At 48.2% G+C, this 20,849-nt stretch overlaps 1 protein-coding gene across 2 annotated transcripts in view; it reads left to right on the forward strand.

Moving 5' to 3' along the window:
* LOXHD1 (lipoxygenase homology PLAT domains 1) overlaps positions 1 to 20,583 on the forward strand; it is a 162,838-nt gene extending 142,255 nt beyond the window's left edge. For both annotated transcript variants that reach the window (XM_055324162.1, XM_055324163.1), the window contains 5 exons: positions 1,296 to 1,481; positions 7,406 to 7,576; positions 13,295 to 13,427; positions 14,746 to 14,904; positions 20,103 to 20,583. In XM_055324162.1, coding sequence (XP_055180137.1) covers positions 1,296 to 1,481; positions 7,406 to 7,576; positions 13,295 to 13,427; positions 14,746 to 14,904; positions 20,103 to 20,583 — 1,130 coding nt within the window. The remainder of the gene's footprint in view (positions 1 to 1,295; positions 1,482 to 7,405; positions 7,577 to 13,294; positions 13,428 to 14,745; positions 14,905 to 20,102) is intronic.
* Positions 20,584 to 20,849: the final 266 nt, after the last annotated feature.

A 20,849-nucleotide genomic window follows, 5' to 3' on the forward strand; every position in this document is an offset into this window, starting at 1 on the left:
TGCTGTTGCCTCATGCCCTCACCCAGGTGCTGCACATTTCATATGCCCTTGGGCCCCTTTCCACATCTGTTGCTTGGCAATCATCTTCTGTGTGCCACCATTGGCCTGGGATCCTAGGATGGAGAGAAGACCCTGGGCCCCTGTGAGTCTGACATCCTGGTGGAGCAATGACAGTGCAGCTCTGACAGTGGTCTGCACAGGAGCTGGAGAACCCAGAAAAGGGTGCCTTACCTACCTGGGGGTCAGGGATAAAGGTCATGGAGGGCTTCCCAGAAGTGATACCAAAGTCTAGAGCAGAAGGACAAACAGAAGCCACTGAGGCAGATGGAACACCTGCTGAAGGGCCTTCCAAGCAAATATCCCAGTGTGTGCAAAGGTCTGAGGTTGAGAGGGAACACACTCTCATCATGGAGGCAGTGTCTCCTGCCTACCTTTCTCTATGTCTCTATAACATGTTCTCCAGGAGCTGTTGCAAGGAATGTGACAAATTCATTCACACTGATTATAAATTACTAGTGAGAGATTAACTCATTGGCCCTAATAGCCTACATTTTCAACAGGGAAGCATTTAGCCAAAGAAATTAAGCTCTCATGCTAGAATCTCAGGCATAAGTGATGGGTCAGTATAGTGGGTACATTTGTTGGCACCTCTCTTCTTCCTTTCTCCTAACAGTGGAGCCTTTACTCTTTTTGCTAAAAGTTCCAAGTTTCCACATGTTTTCCACCCCTTTATCCCTCATGATATGTTCCCCGAAAGTAGTTGGTAAGTCCCTTGATAACTGTAGAGTGTGTGTTTGTCACGAAAGCTTCATGGAACCGCCTCTCCCAGAAGCACTTTCTTTTTAACTAAGGTTAATACATCTATTTGGCTTAAGCAAATGATGTGAAGCTCTAGTATAGACTGTCAACCAGGGGTAGATCTGGGGAACAAGGGACTTTCCTATTTCCTTCTGAACCCAGATTGTGTGAGAAGGAGCCTGGATTTCTTCATGGCATACCTTGTAAGTATGGGTCTATTTCCCCAGAAATACATGAGTTCTTGAACTAAACCACTCACACTTGCTAACCAGGACTCCAGTTAGCCCAATAGCATTGACAAGGCACAGATACCAGATGAAGGATTTAATTGGAGACCCAGGAGCCTAAGGAAAGTAACCAGACCTTTCCAACCTCCACCCTGGCCTCATCAACACTAAACTTCCCATGCTCCAAAGAAGGCAGCATGGAAACCAGAGCACGTGAGCTGTGTGTTGGAGAAGCAAGGACCTGGAACTCTTATCTTGTGCATCCCCTAGGAGCAGGCACCGATGCCAATGTGTTCATCATCATCTTTGGAGAGAACGGGGACAGCGGAACCCTGGCCCTGAAGCAGTCAGCCAACTGGAACAAGTTTGAACGGAACAACACAGACACATTCAACTTCTCCGACATGCTGAGCCTAGGCCACCTCTGCAAGCTGAGGGTCTGGCATGACAACAAAGGTAGATCCTCTCCTGAGCAGATCTCAGCTCTCCACCATCCCCCTGGCGGCATATTGACCCTTCTACCCCAGGGTGGCAGGCAACTAAAAACTGTTTATTGCCACCATTTTGATACTTCCAGCCATTAGAAAATGTCCTGTGTTTCTAGACAGATATTAGAAATCAAGCTTAGTTTCTAACTACACCATAGTCTTGTTCATTACTCTTTCCCTAATGCCTATCACATTGACTGTACTATAGTAGGGACTTAATATGATTTTAATGGAATTTATTTATAGCCACGTTTCACTCTCTTAGATCCATTCCTGATTTTTTTTCATGCCTTAGTCATGGTAAACCCACATTTATCTGGAATCATTTCTTCCCATGCCTTAATACTTTCAAGAATTAAGTCCTGGCCATGAATCTCGGGGTCGTGACGAGGTCCACTAATACCAGCTTCCCCCCTACCCTTGCCCATAATGCTAACTATGCATATATCTAGACTTTCTTATTTTTCTTGATGCATTTTTCTTCTATGCAAAAACTTGACAGCCAATCCTTCTGTATCTCCTCGCTGTCAAAAGAAAAGGGAGGCAGCTCAGCACCGTGGACAGCTCCTGACAGGTCCGGCTACATTTGTTACCGCTACCTTGGTTTAGGTGGCATGCTCTTCAAAAAGCTTGATTCCTTCCTTGGATAACTCAAGACTATATATGATGACCTTGGTCCCATAATGGCTCCTGGACTTAAAGAAGCCCTGGGGCACCAATGTTATCCCCTTGTAGGCAGAGAAGTGGGCCTCCTCCCCTCCAGCCAGATGTTGGATCTGAAAGCAGGGAAAAGAAGAGGTCTCTATCCTCACTCAACCCAGGTGGTTGGGATACTAGGGTCAGGAGAGGTACAGGGAAGTCCAGGTTCTGTGCCTAGCTTCCTCTTTATAGTAACTTTCTCCTCCATAGATGGAAGCTTAAATGTTAATATAAGCCAAGACAGCTAAATATGTCCTTAAGCTCTCTCTCTCTCTATGCCACATTTTTTTCATAGTTAGTTTAAAAATATTCAAGCTACATTATGCTTCCCTTGCATAGCAATTTATGAGGACAAAAATATTTCATTTGAGAGCCTTCCACACAAAAAAGTTGTGATGCCACAGAAGTTACAAACGTTTAGTTAACTTAATAGCATGGCAATTGTCTCTTTCCTTAAATCTACCTTTCCATCTTTTTTTTTGTTTATCCAATAATATTTTATGAAAAATGTTAAGGATGCACAAAAGTGAAGGAAATTGTATAATGAACTTCCACATACCCATCACATAGATTCAACAATTATGATTTGTCATACCTGCTTTCCCCTTTTCACTTTTCCTTTTTCTTTCTTAATTTCTTCTTGATTGCTGGATCATATAAAACCAAACCCTAACTTCACATTACCTCATCCCAAACATATTCAGGATATTTCCCTTTGAAAAATGGGCATTTTAAAGTAAAACCCAATGACACTATCACAGTTAACAATGATTTCCTTGTGTCATCCAATTCCCACTCCATATGCGAATTTCCTTAACATAAAAAATGCCTTTGTACTTTTGGGTTTGCTTGAATCTGGATGCAAACAAGGTTCACATACTGCATTTAGCTGCCATCTCCCTTCAATCTCTTCAAATGCAGAGCATGCCTACTCCCTTTATTTTGTCAGGCCATTGGCTTGTGGAAGGGACTGGGCCCAATGATCCTATAGAGCGTCTGCATCTGGACCTGTCTGTCTGCTTATTATAATGTCTTTGCCTCTCAATTCCCCATATTTCCTACAATCTGGAAGTCAGCTCTAAAGGCATGCTTGGATTCAGGTTCTACTTTCTTTGGCAAGAATACTCTATAGGTGACATCAGGACTTCTTTAAAATGGGAACCGTGTGCTTCACATTACCTCACAGCAATCCTACTCCTTTTGATGCTCACATTGCATACCAGATTTCGGGATTGTCAGCCTGGTTACCCCGACCCCCCCATAACTGTTCATCTAATGGTTCCATCCACTGATGATCAATTACAATGAATTACAAATGGGGATTTTCTAATTGTCCTTTCATATCCACTTATTAGCTACTTTCTTTTGTTTAAAAAATGTGTCTATGATTACTGTGAAATATAGTTCATAGAAGAAAATCAAGGTAAATGATTTATTCTTCCCCTTAATTCAAATGACCTGCATAGCTTTTATAATACTGAACAAATTATAACATTCTGTGGTTTTTCTGTAGTTCATCTTGGTCTTCTTGCTTTCTCTGATGAAAACTCTGGGGAAATGAAGACTCTTTTTACCACAAAATTTGATCTATGATATCTATGATTTAAAAAGACCACTATGGTGGCTCCTGGGTGGCTCAGATAGTTAAGTGTCTACCTTCAGCTCTGGTCATGATCTCTGGGTCCTGGGATCGAGCTCCACATTGGGCTTCCACCTCAACAGGGAGACTGTTTCTCCCTCTGCCTCTCTCTGCTGAGCCGGGCTCATGCTCTCTCACGCTCTCTCTGTCTCTGTATCTACTCTGTCTCAAATAAATAAACTCTTTAATAAATAAATGAACAACAAATAAATAAACAAATAGGTCACTATGATGTATGTGGAAAGATAATAATTATAGTCAAGTACAGGACTAAAATTCTGGAGAACAACTAATTATCCATCCATAAGGTTGTGCATGCATAGATAATTTCCATGTGCATGGAGTGGAAAGCCATACAACTATGAAAGAGGATGAGGCAGTTGTGTTCTGATATGGATTGGCTGTGAGTGAAAGCGTTAAACAGTGTGGAGTTACTATCTTTGTGTAAAAAAAGAAATAAAGTATAACTTTATAAGAGGAGATTTTGGGGGCACCTGCATGGCTCAGTCAGTTAAGCAGCTGCCTTCAGCTCAGGTCATAATCCCAGGATGTTGGGCTCCCTGTTCAGCAGGGAGTCTGCTTCTTTTCCTTCTGCCCCTCCCGTGCTCATGCTCCTGATCTTGTGCTCCTCTCTCTTTCTCTCAAATAAACTAACTTTAAAAAAAGAGAGAGACTTTATAAAGAAACAGACTCTCTAATGGTAGGTTTCAGATGATTCCCTCTTGGTCCATAGGGTCAGGCAAGGTCTCTACCATCAGGCTAGTGCTGGCTACACTAGTTACTAGCCAAGCTGTAACTGTGGGTTTGTCTTCACTAGTAAAAGCCAACCATGTGACATCAGTCTGCCCAGAGCTGCCTATTTCCAGCTACATGTCTGATAGGTTCTTAGTAGAGTTAGTTGTGTCAATCACATCCAGCAGTTCCAGAACAAGGCAACTAAATCAGCAATGAGAAAAGAGCTGAAGACAAGTGTCTTTCATTTTAAAGGAGTTGGGATTAGCCTATTTACCACAGAAGGAGAGTTTTTTCTTTTTTTCTTTTCCAAAACTCCTACTTGAAAGGAGAATTGGGGATGGGTGAGATGATGCCTTGCTTTCAGAGGATAAGGGAAAGTGGGGATGCAGCGGGTAGAGAAGCAACCAGGCACCAGGGCAACCCAGGCCAGGCACATTCCTTCTCTGGCACTGAATTGTCTGTAGGTAAAGTTAAAACCAGCCCAGAATCCACCCCTTCCCCTCAGCTCATTGTCACCACCCTGCCTGGAGTCCAGGAAGAGTAATTTAGGAGTGAAACCTACCTGGGGTGTGAAGCAGGGTGAATAGTGTGTTCTGGCAACAGAAATGATCTTGTGATGACCACCTCTCCAGTTAATGTCATCCCTCTCCACTAACACCCATGCATACACACACTTATAATTCCCATCGATCATTTTGTCACTGTGTCATAGACAGACCATCAGATCCTACAGTCAGGAGAGAGGACATTAAGTCTCAAGATGTGGCTCTGGGACCAGCAGCATCAGCATGACCTAGGAGAGATGGCAATTCTTGGACCTCACTACAAACTCAATCAGAATCTCTGGGAGGGGGCCTAGTAGTCTGGTTCAACAAGCCCTCTAGGTGATTGCAGTGCAGGTCCTAGTTCTTAGCCTTGGCTATACATTGAAATCACTGGGCAGCTGTAAAGACCATTGATGCCTAGCTCCTACTCCAGAGATTCTACTGTAATTGATTTAGTTAAGGTCTGGATAGCAGAATTTCCCCTTTTCACTCTCTCTCTCTCTCTCTCTCACATGCTCACGTGTACACACACACACACACACACACACACACACTTTCTAAGAGGACCAACATTTTGGCTTCTCTTTCTCTGAATTCCTTTTTATTTGCCTCTATCTTTTTCTGATCCACTCTGGAAGCCTGTAAGGACTGCTCCAAAAGGTTTTCTGTGCACCATTTCCAGACTGAACACACCAGGGGTTATGAAGTAGTTGAATCAGTTTCATGATATTATCAGGGACCATCTCAGAAAGCAGCCAATGTATAACCTTACAGGCAGACCTGGCCCTAATGTGGAAAAGTAAAAGTATTACTGAAATTTTTTAAAGTTATGAATAAAATTACTCACCACTGTTTAACTCAATTGAACTGTTTAAAATTTTAATATCATTGTTTTAGCCCTCTTGGGTTTCTACTTCAGTAAAGGTCTATTTTAAAAATATGTGAAGTGCTTTTTAAACCCAGAATGAAGCTATCCTAGGACTGCCGATATGTATGCCCTGCCCAGGAGCCTCCACATCTACCCCCTACACCCCCAGGAGACAGAGGGACTAGACTTCTTTGTGTGTCTTTGTGCTTATAAGACCCTTGAGACCAGCAGCAGGATCTACAGGTGTTTTTGTGGGCAGTGTCCAATCCTAGAGACTGGCTCATTGGGACATAGGAAGGCCCACCACCTAGGAGGTCAAAACATGAGAGTTGAACATATACATGGCATCCTTGGGAGGTTGCCTTGTGGACTATTTATGAGCAGCAAGTATCATCACCATAACCTGTCACACAACTGGATTTCCCCTCCACGTGTGATGGGCACTTGGCTTTCAGAGTTCTCAGGGACTTTGAAGGGTGGAGAGTAACTGAACCGTTGTGTGGTACAAATAACATGTAGCTGCCACAGCAAATGCAGAGATTTATACTTGATAGTGATGATTTTGGGGGAGCACTTCTGAGGGAAGCCCTGCCAATTACAACAGAAGTAACTATATGTTCAATATTAGGCCAAGATCTTTCAAATTTAATATATATCCTGAAGAAATAGCAGCTTCTAATCTTTTCTATGATTGCAGAACAGCCAAGGCCCTCAAAGTCATAACATATCCAGCATTCATTGGGCAGCTACTACATACCAGATAATACACAAAGCATTAGGGAAACAAAACCAAATAAGACCAGGTCCCTGCTCCAAAAAACTTATGGTCAGAGGAGAAGACACCTGTAAATAGTGATGACACAATGTGGTCAGAATGTGGCCAAGGCAGGTGCAGGGACACCAGATACAGGCCTACTGGGTAATCAGGGGACCCTCATGAAGGCTTCCCAGAGAGTGATGCCTGAACTGATTCTGGAAGGATCATGGGCATTAGCCAGGTGTATACTAGTGTCATGAAGTAATCGAATTCATCCCTCAGCTCTGTAAACTCTCAAAAAGTCAGTGGCCCCCATTGTGAATCTGATTAAAGCTATGAGTCCTCTCTCTAGTGAAATGTGCATGTGTAATTATAGCACAATTTCTCAGAGTCCTTAGACAGCTTCATTCCCATACACAAATACTCTAAAGGCTCATGAACCCCAAGTTAAGGATTTTGCAAGGAGAATGATATGCTCTGGGCTAGAGGAGCCCTCAGAGACCACCTAACCCACCTCCTCATTTCATCAACAAAGGCCCAGAAGGGACAGAACTTGGGTGGGCACAGCCAGCCAGTGGGCTGGTGGCAGCAGAAAGCTGAAAGCACAGCAGTGTATTCGGCTCCCAGTCCTCATGAGTCTTCTCCACAGGGATCTTTCCTGGCTGGCACCTGAGTTACATCGATGTGAAGGACAATTCACGGGACGAGACCTTCCGTTTCCAATGTGACTGCTGGCTCTCCAGGAGCGAAGGGGACAGGCAGACGCTCCGTGACTTAGCCTGCACCAACAATGAGATCCGTGATGAGCTGGAGGAGACTAGTATGTGGGGGCGGGGCAGGTGTGACTCAGGGACTGAATCTTCAGAGTTAAATGAGAGGTAGATGGCGGGGGTAGGGGTAGGGGGATGGCTTTGGTAAATCCAAAGTAGAGACAGTTATAGCCGGAGGGGAATCAGATGTCCAATGAAGGAAAGCATAAATAAACACCCTAAATATTACTTGGTGAATTGGAACAGCCAAGACACTGATCCCAGATCTTGGCACCCCAATCATAGGGACTAATTAGGTTAGCAGAAAACCAATGGGGACAAGTTCACCCTGCCCTGAGGGCTGGGCTAGGCACATTGGTGGGAAGCTCTCTGTCTGGTTTATTTTTATCTCACGGGCTCCATACAATTGGTGCCTGTGGCAACAGCTGACAAATCAAGACTTCTGGAAACAGAATGTGCAGGGGGAGCCAGCATCTCCAGCAGCTACTTTCTCTGATCCTTCCTGGGGCGATATTTAAAGGGAAAATGTAATTGATCCTTAAAGTGGATGACCATCCAAGATGAGGGAGTTGTTTCTTTACTATAGATGCCAGTATCTGGGTTCAACAGATTCGAAGAAGTTTTTCAAAGGCAGAGCCCAGGGTAAAGATTTTTTTAACCTTAGTTTTCAAGGTAATGCTTAACTTCAGTAAGAGGTGACCCCCTAAAGCTCAATGGTTTAACCAACCAAAACATATTTCTCACTCATGTAATAAACCATCCACTGTGCGTTGGCAGACCTTCCAACACTGTGATTCAGGGACCCAAGCTCTTTTGATCTGGGTCTCTGCCATTTTCAACGTACGGCTCCCATAGTTCTTGCAAAAGGAAAAATAACAAGAAACTAATCACTTGGTTCCACCTAGATGCAAGGGCACCTGGGAAATGTAATTCCTTGCTGGACAGCCCCTCACTGGGGGCAAGCACTGTATACAGTGGAAGGGAAGCATGGCTCTCTGGTACAAAGCCACCTGCTCATGTTAGTCACACCATCCAAACTACTCAATCATGAACTGCTCCAAGAGATAGCGAGCACTATGTCCCAAGGAGCTTCCAGCCAAGTACCCTCTTATACCATGCAAGGATTCCTGCCCTAAGTGTGGGCCACACTTCCTGAGGATTTACTAGGTGTCCATCTTCATTATAGCTGCCGTGAGTGGTGCACACCGCTTCGTGAAACTCCAGTTTATTTGTTATCAACCGTTGCCCCTGGTTAGTCTCCCTATACAACTGGAAGCTCCCAGAGGTCAGGGACAGAGTCACTCATGTTTGCAGTCTCCTGCAGCTCTGTAGGCTTGGGACTTGCTAGGTGTGCATTTAGTGCTCAGCAAACAGAAGAAGAGGCAGTTCTTTTTCTTGGAGCCTCCTATCTTGTGAGGGGGAGAAGCGTAAGCCCCTTGTGCAATAGGAATGCTAAAGCCCCTTACTCACGTGCCGAGAGGAGCAATAGAAGCTCCTGAGGCCATTGGCGTTCAGGGGAAGAGAGATTTGTGCTGCTCAGAGCATAACCAGTCTCCTTCACAGATTTCCTGCCAAACAGCTGCTAAGACCTGCGGGAGTGGGGTTGGCAGGGAGATCGCGGAGGGGAGGCGGCTTTTGTGTTAGTTCTGGAAGGATGCAACAGACTGGAGATTGTACAGCGGGAGCTTGGAGCCTAGGAGCTGGACTGTGTGCTCTGTCTTTACTGAGAGGCTGTGGAGGGCAGAGAGGCGCCCTCTAGGTGTCCATAGGGGCACAGACAGCCATACCTGTGTCCTCAAATGGAGGGTCACCCTGAGGGGATCCACGGACACAGGTTATTTAACTATTTGGCAAAGAATTACTGAGCACCTGCTAAGTGTCTACAACCTCTTCTGAGGTCTGGGACATACCAATGAATAAAACAAAGACCTTGCCCTGGTGGCACCTACTCTCAGTGTCTATGACCCCGGGGTGCTCCTGGATACTCAGCTTATGAGAACAAACACCCCCTCAGTACTCCAACAGAGCATCATCTGTGGAAAGCACTCTACACCTCTATTCTTGTTAGGTCCTCACAGCTCTACTCCCACCCTGTGAACTAGATAGGGTGCAAATTCACACCTCTGTACCATGGGTAAGGAAAACAGAAACCCAGAAAGGTGAAGTGACACATCTCAGGCCCATTCGCAGCTGATAGGACCCAGGTGGCCTGATTCCTAGACCAGGACCCACTACTCTGCTGCAGGCTGTCTTGTCTTTATTGGACTTGGCACTACTCCAGATGGGCCACGTGCCCCCATTTGACATAGCCCCCTGTTCTCTGCCTTCACCTCTAACTCTTGCTAGCAGTTCCAGAAGCGGCTCCCAACCCTCTGCCAGCACCTGCCTCTGCAAATGATTCCAGTGTGCAGCAGAGCTGAAAACCATTGGCAACCTTTAAATAACACTGACATCTGAGTCCTGTTGCAATTAATCCAGAGTAAGTGCTGAGCGGTAGGATTACATGCTCATGTGTGCACATGCATGCACATATGCACACATGCACGTACACGCATGCACACACATACCTGGGAGGATCTCTGTCACTGGGACATCCTCCAGGAAGACCAGTGCTTCCCTCTTACAGCCTTTCTCCTTCCTGTTCTCCCTCCCTTGACACCTTTTAGGGCTGCTCAGTCAGCCTTATCTGCAACATTTATAGCCCAAATATAGTCCAGTTTGATGCCCAGCTCCCCAGGGATGGAGGACTTACTGCTTCACTGGGCAGTTTTGTTAGAACATCCATCTTCATACTCACATTCTCGAAGCTTCCATTCTTTGGCAGTCCCAATGGAGCCAAACAGAAAATTTCAGGAGTGGTCAGAACTCTTGGTGGTTTATGCCTGAACTCCAAATCTGAGCTGGCTCCAGCAAAGAGAGAATGTGTTGTTTCCCAGAACTTGGAAGTCTCAGGTGGAGCTGGCTTCGACTTGGCTGTCTCCAGAGGCTCCAGTCATTTCAGTACATCTCTGTCTCCCATTTCCTCTTGGCTCTGCTTCTTTCTCTACATTGTGGGAAGATGGTTGCTGGTAGCCCCAGCCCCACAACCTTCTACTTAACAGCCTCAGTGGAAGGGAAGAGCATGTCTCCCAAGGGAAGATTCTGATTGGCCATCCACACCACACAGCGGGAGCTCTCCTGACACTGTCAGGTGGGAAAGATGATCTTCCAGCAAGTTCTGGAAGCCCACTGTCCTCTTTCAGCCCCTCCACAAAGCATCATATGCCTCTGCAGTTCCTGCCTCAGGACAAACACCTGTTTATTCAGCCCCTGCTCATATGATGGGATATCCTGATTTCTTGCTCATCTTCTGCAGATGCCATGCCCAAGGGCAAGACTGCGAAGGTGGTCTGCTCTCCCTCCCCTGTCTTGCCACTTGAACCACATTCATGCCCCCAGAGCCCATGGTGGCTTTGCTGGTTCCCCCTTTGTGCTGGTGACTCACACCGCGGCTGCTGGGCTCCAGCTGGGCTTGCCTCGTGAATGTGCGGGCCCCCACAGGTGACCTTACACTGATCCCCACTAGCCTGGGCTCACCATTCCCACCTCCCTCATTCTTTTAGGTCCCTGATGCTCCTTTGTCCATTTCCTTCCAGCAACACATACACAAAGTTGAGAATCGTGCCTTCCACGTTTTTATCAAGCCATCAATGAAATACGAGGACAGAGAACAGGGTGAACTATGTTTATTGAAACTTCCTTTCAAAAGACCACAGATGACACTGGCAGCATTTGTTCCTAATCTCTCTAAATGTCCCTGCTGACACACCTTACTTTGCTACCTTACCTTCGAGACCAACAGGGAAGGATTATGGTCTGTTGGCATTCCATCTGCATTGGTTCTTGAATCTCCGACTTGAATTCACCTAGTGAGCTTGTGGGTTTCTAGCACCTCTGCCTCATCCCTTAGGTGCCGACAAACCATTTCCTCAACAAAGCCCAGGATGCACTTGGAAAACTCACAGGTTTGCAGAAGTCACCCCACCCTCTGTAGGGAAAACAGTATATGCCAGTGGGACCTGACAATGGCTCAGCCATCCCAGGTCCTCCGTGTCCTGGGCTGGGATTTTGTACAGACCCACAGAGCCTCACCTTCCTCAGGAGTTATGCGCTTTCTGTGGCTCTCCTCCCCTATCGTAGGCTACCTGCCTCCTTGTCCAGATCCATTGGACCCATCTCAGCAGCAGACCCTCTCCTTGAGAGAAGTTGCAACGGTAGAATGGCTAGCGTTACACTGAGCTGCAGACACAGCCGTGCCTTCTCTCCATTTTACCACATCTCTGGGAGAAAGGTGCAGAAACAGAACTGTCTTTTGCATCCAGAATCCCAGACCTTCCATGATTCCTTTTACTGCTGCAAAAGCCATATACACAGGGGGCTCTCGACAGCTCCATCTCTGGCCTGGTCCCTGGGGAGATGGCTCAAGTGAACCCCCAGCCTCCCTCACCTCCTCAGTCTTTGCCTGTGCTCCTCCCTCTATCCAGAACCTCCTTTCATTTTCTGCCAGTGGTTATTGTGGCTCTTCCTTGAGCGCAGGCTCAGATACTGCCTCCTTCCTGAGGCTTCCTGTGGCCCGATCATTCATTCTTTCGCTCATCAAATATGTATCGAGTGCCTGCATGCCAGCCACTTTCTGAGCACTTGGGATCTGTCAGTGAGCCACACGAAGACTCCTCCCCCTGCCCTCATGGAGCTTACATTCAGGGCGGAGGAGGAGTACGATAAACAGTAAAATAATAAGCAAACTACATAGCATGGTAAGAGGTAACAGGTGGTAAGGAGAAGAGAAAAATATGGAGCACCTGAAGGCAGGCCAAGAGTGCTGGGGGGCAGTCAGGTGGCAATCTCAGTTGAGAGACTGGGGCCTACCTGCAAGGATGAGGTGAAGGCTGAGCCAAGCCAGTGTGAGTGAAGAGAGAAAGGGGGACAGCGCTACAGCACAGATCTCCCGCAGGGCTTCAAGGCCTCCAAGACAGCAGGGAGACAGAGTGCATGGAGTGTGCAAGAGAGAAAATACGAGAAGATGGGGTTGGAGAGGTAATGGGCTGCTGATTCTTCCTCTCTCCCTGAGCTACCTTAGCCCTTTGTTGCAAGGTTACCACATCCCATCTGTGGTCTGTTGCCAGTGCGAGTCTGGGGCTGCAGAGGGAGTTCTAGTGTCCTCCAGAACCCAGCCCCCTTCTGACACTTGGCACCCACATAACAAATGTTGCTGAGTGAATGCAGAGGTGCTTGAGGGAAGTGCAGGGGAGGAATGCGGTGGTGCTGAATGCGACACCAGAGTCAGAACTGACACAGGGCAGGCCCTGATGCTTGTGGATAGACTTCAAGGCCCGCCCCAGGAGTCTGGCCTGCCCTCAGCTTCTTTGTCCTTTCCCCTCTGCTCCTTCCTCTGCAAGTGAGCTCCATTTTGCATCTTGGGTGCTGTCCCTGTCTGAAAGCCAGGCTCCAGCGCCTCTCCCAAAACTCATTGCCACCTCCTGCTTCCTGATGCTTCACTTTCAGCGACTCCCATGGTCACCAGGCAAAGCAGTTGCTCTATAAATAAAAGAGATGCTTATGGTGGCTCCAGATGGGGGCAGCTTCTTGTCCTAGTGCCTCATTGTGGGGATTTCAACCTGCAGCCAGGCTGTGATCTGTCTAAGATCAGAGGGAGGACCTGGGAGCCGCGGGGGGGGGGGGGGTGGCGGCTTTGCCTAGCTGACCCTCTCCTACCTTCTCCACTGCAGCCTACGAGATCGTCATAGAAACAGGCAACGGAGGCGAAACCAGGGAGAACGTCTGGCTCATCCTGGAGGGCAGGAAGAACCGATCCAAAGAGTTTCTGGTGGAAAATTCTTCCCGACAGAGGGCCTTTAGGAAGTAGGAAGGAGGGTTCTCGCAGGGGATTGATGGATGGGGCGGGTGAGAGGCAGTGTGTGTGTCTGGGGCTGCAGAGGGAGTTCTAGATGAGGTCAGGAGGGTGGGGCCTCTTGGTGGGCACCATAAGTGGTGCCTAAAATGGGCCTAAACGGCAAGCACTTATTGAGTACCTACTATGTGCCAACCCTGTGCAAACTCCTCCCTTATAAAAGGAAAAAGGAGGGAATTACCACCCAAAGAGAGGCCACTATATGAGAATTCAATGATCCCCACCACTAAAAAGAGAGGATGACCTGTAACGTGCTAGGGGCGCTAATTATCTCTACAATAGCAGTCATACTACAATATATGACTATATTAACATGTTCTACTCCTTAAATTTACACAGTTTATGTCAAATATATTTCAGTTTTTAAAAGTTCATGGAAACTACCACTACAATGAAGAATTAATTGATTAAAGAGAGCCCACTTTGTAGCAGGACCAGGTAGCAATGCAGACCATGGTCTTGTTGAAAAGAAAACATTCAACCGTGGGATTACAGGAGAGTGGTCCTGTGAGACAGCACAGAACTCAGCTCTACTTAGAAGGAGACAGGGAGGAGAGGGCCTCTAAGATGCTTTATAGGAAAATCAGACTTGGGTTTCGGGTCCAGTCACCTCTTCTGGCCACTCCTGGTTGGCAGGCAGGCCTGGAGAATGTCCTCTCCTCCTCCATGCCTGAGCCACCTCTGAACGGCCCAGATGCCCACTTCCTCTTCCTGTTCTCTCCAGAACTGCTTATAGAATCTCCCCCTCCCGTGCCTCACTGTACCTGTCATTGGAACTCCCTGTGCCCCCGGAGGGAGTCCGAGCTCCTTAGACTGGCCCTGCAAGGCCACCAGAGCCGGCTGCACCTACCTTCCTGCTGCCCCTTCCCTGGGCGCACCCTGACGGCAGCCAAGCCAATACTCCCCCGGCGATGCCCAAGCCTCCTTGCCTGCAGGCCCCATCCCATGACCTGGCCCAGGCACCTCCCCCTCAGGGGCCTCTTCCCTTGCTCCCAAGGCTCTGCTCTCTGAATCCAGGCCCGACACCCAGAGCCCAGGGCTTCACCTTCCTCCCAGCTCCACTGCCTCACGATGTTACCACTCACCGGTGCTGGGATCAGGCAGGGCTTTTTTCCTTTTATTTAATGACTGTGGTTGTCTTGTTCCAAAAATCCGATGGAACCCCTGCTCCTCAGACCAGCGCCTGGAATGCCATAGGCACTCAATAAATGATCACTCCCTTCAGTGGGCATGGGCAGCTCTTATTGGCCGTACCTTTGTGTCCTGCAGGGGGACCACAGACACATTTGAGTTTGACAGCGTCTTCTTGGGGGACATTGCCTCCCTCTGCGTGGGCCACCTGGCCAGGGAGGACCGGTTCATCCCCAAGAGAGAGCTGGTCTGGCACGTCAAGACCATCACCATCACCGAGCTGGAGTACGGCAATGTGTATGTACTTTGCCTCCACCCCCTGTTCCCGGAAGTGCTGCTCACTCTGTGGGGAGGGACAGGGGCTAGACCTCGGAAGAGACACCAGGGCCTAGGGAGCTGTCCCCTGTGAGGCCCTCTTATTCAGGAGACTTACGAGGTAGGAAGGGAAGAGGCAGCTGTACTGTTCTGGAGCTTTCTGAGCCATAGGCCTACCCGCAGAGGTAGGGACTGAACCACATGAGCTTGGATGCTCTGGCCTTTTAATCCAGGGATGCTTCCTTGGGAAAACACTGAGGAAGCCAAACAGTGCCAGGCAGTGGACACTTTCCTCCCTTCCTCTCCCATCCCTGTGCCATGACAGAGAAATATAGCTCTGAAGCATCTGTCACAGCAAAAGCCCTGCCATCCTAGTGGACAGAGTGAGACCAGAGACCAGTGGGAGTAACCCCATGGCCCACCTGCCTCTGAGGACTCTGGATAAGGAGCTTTGCATCCCCACCCCCACCCCCACCCCCTACCACTGCCCTCCAGGGCCTTCTGGAGACTCAGGCGTTTCTGGAGGATTAAGGGTTTTGGTTACCTGGGTAACAGTCCACAGCCATCAGTTTTTCTAATTAAAACCACTTGGTTACCACACTGGATGCCAGAAAGAGCCCTGAGGCCCTGGAAGGCAGCAACGACATTGTGAAGGCACCAGGAGAGGAAGAAAGGGATGCTGGGGGCGGTGCTGGCCTCTGGGAGGCTGGGCCCAGGGAGTGAGCAGCAGGCGAAGTGTACAACTCCCAGGGCCAGCCTGCCACCACTTGCTGGGGCACCTCTGCTCCAGAACCGGCCCCTACCCTGCCCGGGGCAGTGTCTTCACCGTAAGCACACTAGACACGCAGAAGCAATAGCCAGGTGCAGTCTCTGCTGCACACTCCGGCCTACGGGAGCCCGAGCTGCTCAAAGCCATGTCTATCTACGCCCCATCTGTGGTAGGCAAGCATCCTAGGATCGGCTTCCTCTGACCCATCTTCCCCTTTGGGAATTCCAGGAAAGGATTCTGACTTCAAAACTTCTGTCTTAACCAGCTCAGGTGGCCATATCCAAAGACCACAGACTGGGTGGCTCAAATTGCAGACATCTTCCTCTCGCCATTTGGGGAGGTTGGAAATCGGAGGTCGGGGTACCAGTGAGGGTGGGTCCTGACGAGGCCTCTCTTCCTAGCTTGCTGTGTCATTATGGCAGAGAGAGAGACAGAGAGCGAGTGAGAACTCAGGTGTCTCTTCCTCTTCTTATAAGAGCACCGTTCCCATCAGGGGGTCTCTCCCTCAGGACCTCATCTAAACCTAATCATCTCCCAAATACCACCCAAATGATGTCACACTGGAGGTTTGGGCTTCAACATATGCATTTGAAAGTGGGACATAATTCAGTCCTTTTCAGCCCGCCATGTAATCCAGTGCTCTTTTAGAGAAAAAACCAGCGGGCACAATAAACCCTGGCAGAGTTCTGGGTGTTGCTGCTTGGACCCACACTGATGGGGTCTTGAGAGCTGGGACACGGAGGGCCCAGAGGCATTGCCAAGTCATCCAGCAAGCCAGGGCCAGGACAAAACCCCTTCTGCCACCCAATGCTGCCTCCCAACCACATGGAGTATGGCTGCTGATACCACACCTCTGCAAACCCCCCAAATAAACCAAACAGTACAAGGCAATACAATACAATACAATAATAAAATGAAATCATTCCCATTTGGGTTGGCTTTAAACCGACAATGTTGGCATCAAGAAAGAGAGCAAGCCAAAAATCTCAGCACCAGCCAGCATCTTCCAGTCTCAGAAGGAAGGGGAAAAGCAAACTTCACTCATGAACTTCCTACCCCATAATCCTGGGGCTGAGTTGTAGGATTTATCTCCCAGTGGAAAGAAGCCACCATTCCTACACCCTCAAGAGTATGGTCTTTTGTCACTGTGTTGCCAGGGCTGCAAGGGGAGGAAGGGATGGATGTCCATGAGGTGTGGGATCTTCCCAATGGGAAGAAGGGGATGCAGGAAATCCAGACCCCGGATACTAGAACTGTCACCTGATCAGCCATGTCACCTCAGTGACAGTGGTAACCCATCACTTCTCTGTGCTCAGTCTCTCCTCCCAGGAAGAGAGCTGGATGTTCACTGGAGTCTGGTGCGGGGGGATCCTGACAGGGGTTCCAACTTAGGGAGCTCTCAGAGGTCATGCTCCAGCCCACCTGCCTGTGCAGGTGTCAAGCCTGTGGTTCCTGAGGGGTGGTGTTCCTTTCCAACCACCACGTCAACCATCATGGTCAGACTTCCATGAATTACAAATGAATTTAATCTCCATCACCTATAAACACAGTAATGTCAAACTTTCATCTTTAAACTGTTTCCAGTTCTAACCCCTCCTCTGCAATGGGCAATACCTCCTAACCAGTTCTCCTCCACCACTAAGATCCTCAGAATTTTGGTGGAAGAACACACACAGGGTTTTGGTTTTTTTTTAACCAAGAATAACTTTATTGTTTGATCTCAATACCATATATAATACACAGTCATTATATTGGTATGCACCTGGGTGGTACGGTCAGTTGAACATCAGACTCTTGGTTTCAGCTCAGGTCATGATCTCAGGCTTGTCGGATCGAGCCCCGTGTAGGACTCCAAGCCCAGCACAGAGTCTGCTTGAGATTCTCTCTCTCCCTTGGCTCCCCCCACCAACTCTCTCAAATAAATAAATAAATATTTTAAAAAATACACAGTTGTTATAAAAATTCAAATAATACAAAAAGTCTGTAAGAGAAAGCAACACTTCCCTAAAGCCCTACCCATCAGAGATGGCCACCATGAGTATTTGGTGACTCTACTCTCTCTGACACTTTACTAATATCTCACGAACACTGTTCACTGAACTGTGATCTTATTTACATGTTTTTCAAATATTATATTTCGTCTCTCTTCATTTGTACTCCTTGCTTTTGCCTTTATCCTTCCTGATGACCCTACCCTCATTTCCAGCGAGGAAAGCCGGGGATGTGTCCTTCCACCTCTAGGGTCTTGACTCCGCAAAGCCCTGGGGTCCCACATTTTGGTGATTTTATGATAGAAAGCTTTTCCTTATAGCCATACCAGGGAATATTTTTCAGCCATTAAAAATAATGAATTAAATATGTACCAGATGACTTGGAGCAACTCCCAGGAAAAGTAAGATATGGGAAAACACATATTATATGATGCCATTTTGTAAAGGGAACACTGACATCCCGCATATGTCTGTGTCTATGTGGGTCTGTGCAGGGTTGGGTGAAATGGAAGGAAATTTGGCAAGATACACCCACAACTGTTACATGGGTTATCTGAGGTAAAGGTGGGATGTTGAAGTGGAAAGGAAGGAGGGGAGAAAGGAGAAAGAGCCAAGCAAAAAGGAGAAGAAAAAGGGTGCATTTAGAAAAACATGCATGCGGTCACATGATGTGTGCATTTATATAGAATTATGTATATCAGAGAGAATTTGCATAAAGAAATACATTTTTAAAAAATGTCTAAACAAAGAATGAAGTTATACCCCCTCTAAGAAAGTGTGGTATGTAACAACAATCCACATTTATCAAGTGATAACTGGGGGAAGAGAGATCTTGAAACAGAATAAGGATTTCCTGCCCGAGTCTTTCCATGGTTGGCGTCTCAGGTGGCTTAAGCAGGCTGGCCCTGGGTCCAGCTCTGGCTCACCTTGGGCAGTGACTTCTCCAAGACTTAGTTTTCCCTTCTCTGAAATGGGAGGATGACACCTACAGCTCAGGGTTGTTGTGGGACTGGATGTGATGCAAGAATGCAAAGCCTGGCATTTGAGGAGGGTGTAGAAAAGCAAGCTTTTTGCAGTTATGGATTTTCATCTAAAAGGGATCTGATTTTGCACCACTGGGCAGGCCCTGTCTGGGCTGAAATCCTGACATCATCAGTCAGTGCCAGGGTAGCTTATCTCCGAAGCTGTTTCAATATTACCAGTTGAGTGGGAAGAGACCATACCAGTTGTTCAATTCAAACCTCTAGAATTGTCGATGGGAAAACCAAGGTCCAGGTAGGGGATGTGGCTTGCCCAAGGACATATGGGTGGAAGGTGGCAGGGCTGGGGCAGACCCCAGGCCCCCTTTGACCCCATGGAGCATTTTCTTTCCACTGAGCCCTCTGACTTTCTCCTTTTGTAATTAATTATTGGGCTCACTACCATTACTCAGAGGGTAAAATTATGGTTGTGTGGGCTGGGGGTGCAGAGGGAACTTTCTGGTCCAAGACCATTTCTCTTGGCCTTAGACTTGCTTCTGCTTATGGCAGCTTCTTCAGTAAGGACTTTGTCTTACCCTTTTCACTCTACAGACCATGAGTACGTGGATGCACACATGTGTGTGTATGCGCCCCCCCCCCCCGCCCCCACACAGACATTACTCACTCATAGCTCAACTCAGCCCAGTGCAAGGGATTTGGGACCACATGTTCCCCAATGACATTTCCACTTGACTTTCCTTGGGACTATCACTCTGAATCCTGTAGCTATATCTGCAGGTGACAATACCAAGTATAAATATTCATAAGTCCCTTTGAAAGAACAAGGGGACCAGCATGGTTGGGGTGGAGTGGGCTTAGACTGGGCTGGGTCAGAAAGGGTCCAATCACATAGGGTCTTACAAACCTTTATAAGGTGGTGGTTTTTACTTAACCTCAGAAGCCACTGAAGGATTCTGAGCAGAAGGACTGCATTCTTGGGCTTACATGTAGTCCACAGAGTCACTTGGCTGCTGTGTAAAGAATGGACCACGGGTAGCAGGAAGCTGGGAGACCAGCTAGGAGTCTGATCTATCCCAGGGAGGAGGTTCTGGTGACTTGGACCAGAGGGACAGCAGAGCAGATACTGAGATACTGCATAGTCTTTCAAGTGGCTGATTCTGGACCTATTTTAAAGATGGGGTCAATGAGATTTTGCTGGTGGATTGGACATGGAGTATAGGGGCCAGTGAGGGATGAAAGGAGAATTAAGGAGCCTCTGGAAGGATAGAGAAGCCACTCACTGTGAATCTTAAGAAAAATAAGACCATGTCCTCATATTTTAATGCAGGCATTTCCAGTCCTAATATCCTGCCACCTGGGGAAGGAATCATTTATGGACCAGGGCCCAGGGGGAGCATGAGCCTGGGCTGGTATCCACGGAACCTCCTTCCTCCCTTCTAGGTACTTCTTCAACTGTGACTGCCTCATCCCCCTCAAAAGGAAGAGGAAGTACTTCAAGGTATTCGAAGTCACCAAGACAACGGAGAGCTTTGCCAGCAAGGTCCAGAGCCTGGTGCCGGTCAAGTACGAGGTCATTGTGACGACAGGCTATGAGCCAGGGGCAGGCACCGATGCCAACGTCTTTGTGACCATCTTTGGGGCCAATGGGGACACAGGCAAGCGGGAGCTGAAGCAGAAAATGCGCAACCTCTTCGAGCGGGGCAGCACCGACCGCTTCTTCCTGGAGACGCTGGAGCTGGGCGAGCTGCGCAAGGTGCGAGTGGAACACGACAGCAGTGGCTACTACTCAGGCTGGCTGGTGGACAAGGTGGAGGTCACCAACACCAGCACCGGAGTGGCAACCATCTTCAACTGCGGCAGGTGGCTGGACAAGAAGCGGGGGGACGGGCTCACCTGGAGAGACCTCTTCCCTTCAGTCTGAGGGGCTGGAGGCTCTCCTTCCCACCCCCTCCCTGAGATGCTCCTGACTCCACCTTGGGTTTCAGCAGGGCTTTCCCAAAGCCTCGTGGAGCTGGGACTGGGGTCCAGAAGGGTGGCATGCGTGGCATGTGGCCCAGAACTTCATGGTTCTCTAGAGGCCACTGAGGGTGACTAGTTGTGGGGTCCTGCCCCTCCCCAGGCTCTTGGACCTACAGGGATCAGTCAACATGTGTCACAATCCATGGCTGCACAAAAATAACTTTTTGT

The sequence above is a fragment of the Nyctereutes procyonoides genome, unplaced genomic scaffold (assembly GCF_905146905.1).
Source record: "Nyctereutes procyonoides isolate TBG_1078 unplaced genomic scaffold, NYPRO_anot_genome, whole genome shotgun sequence".
In the NCBI taxonomy this organism is placed as follows: Eukaryota; Metazoa; Chordata; class Mammalia; order Carnivora; family Canidae; genus Nyctereutes; species Nyctereutes procyonoides.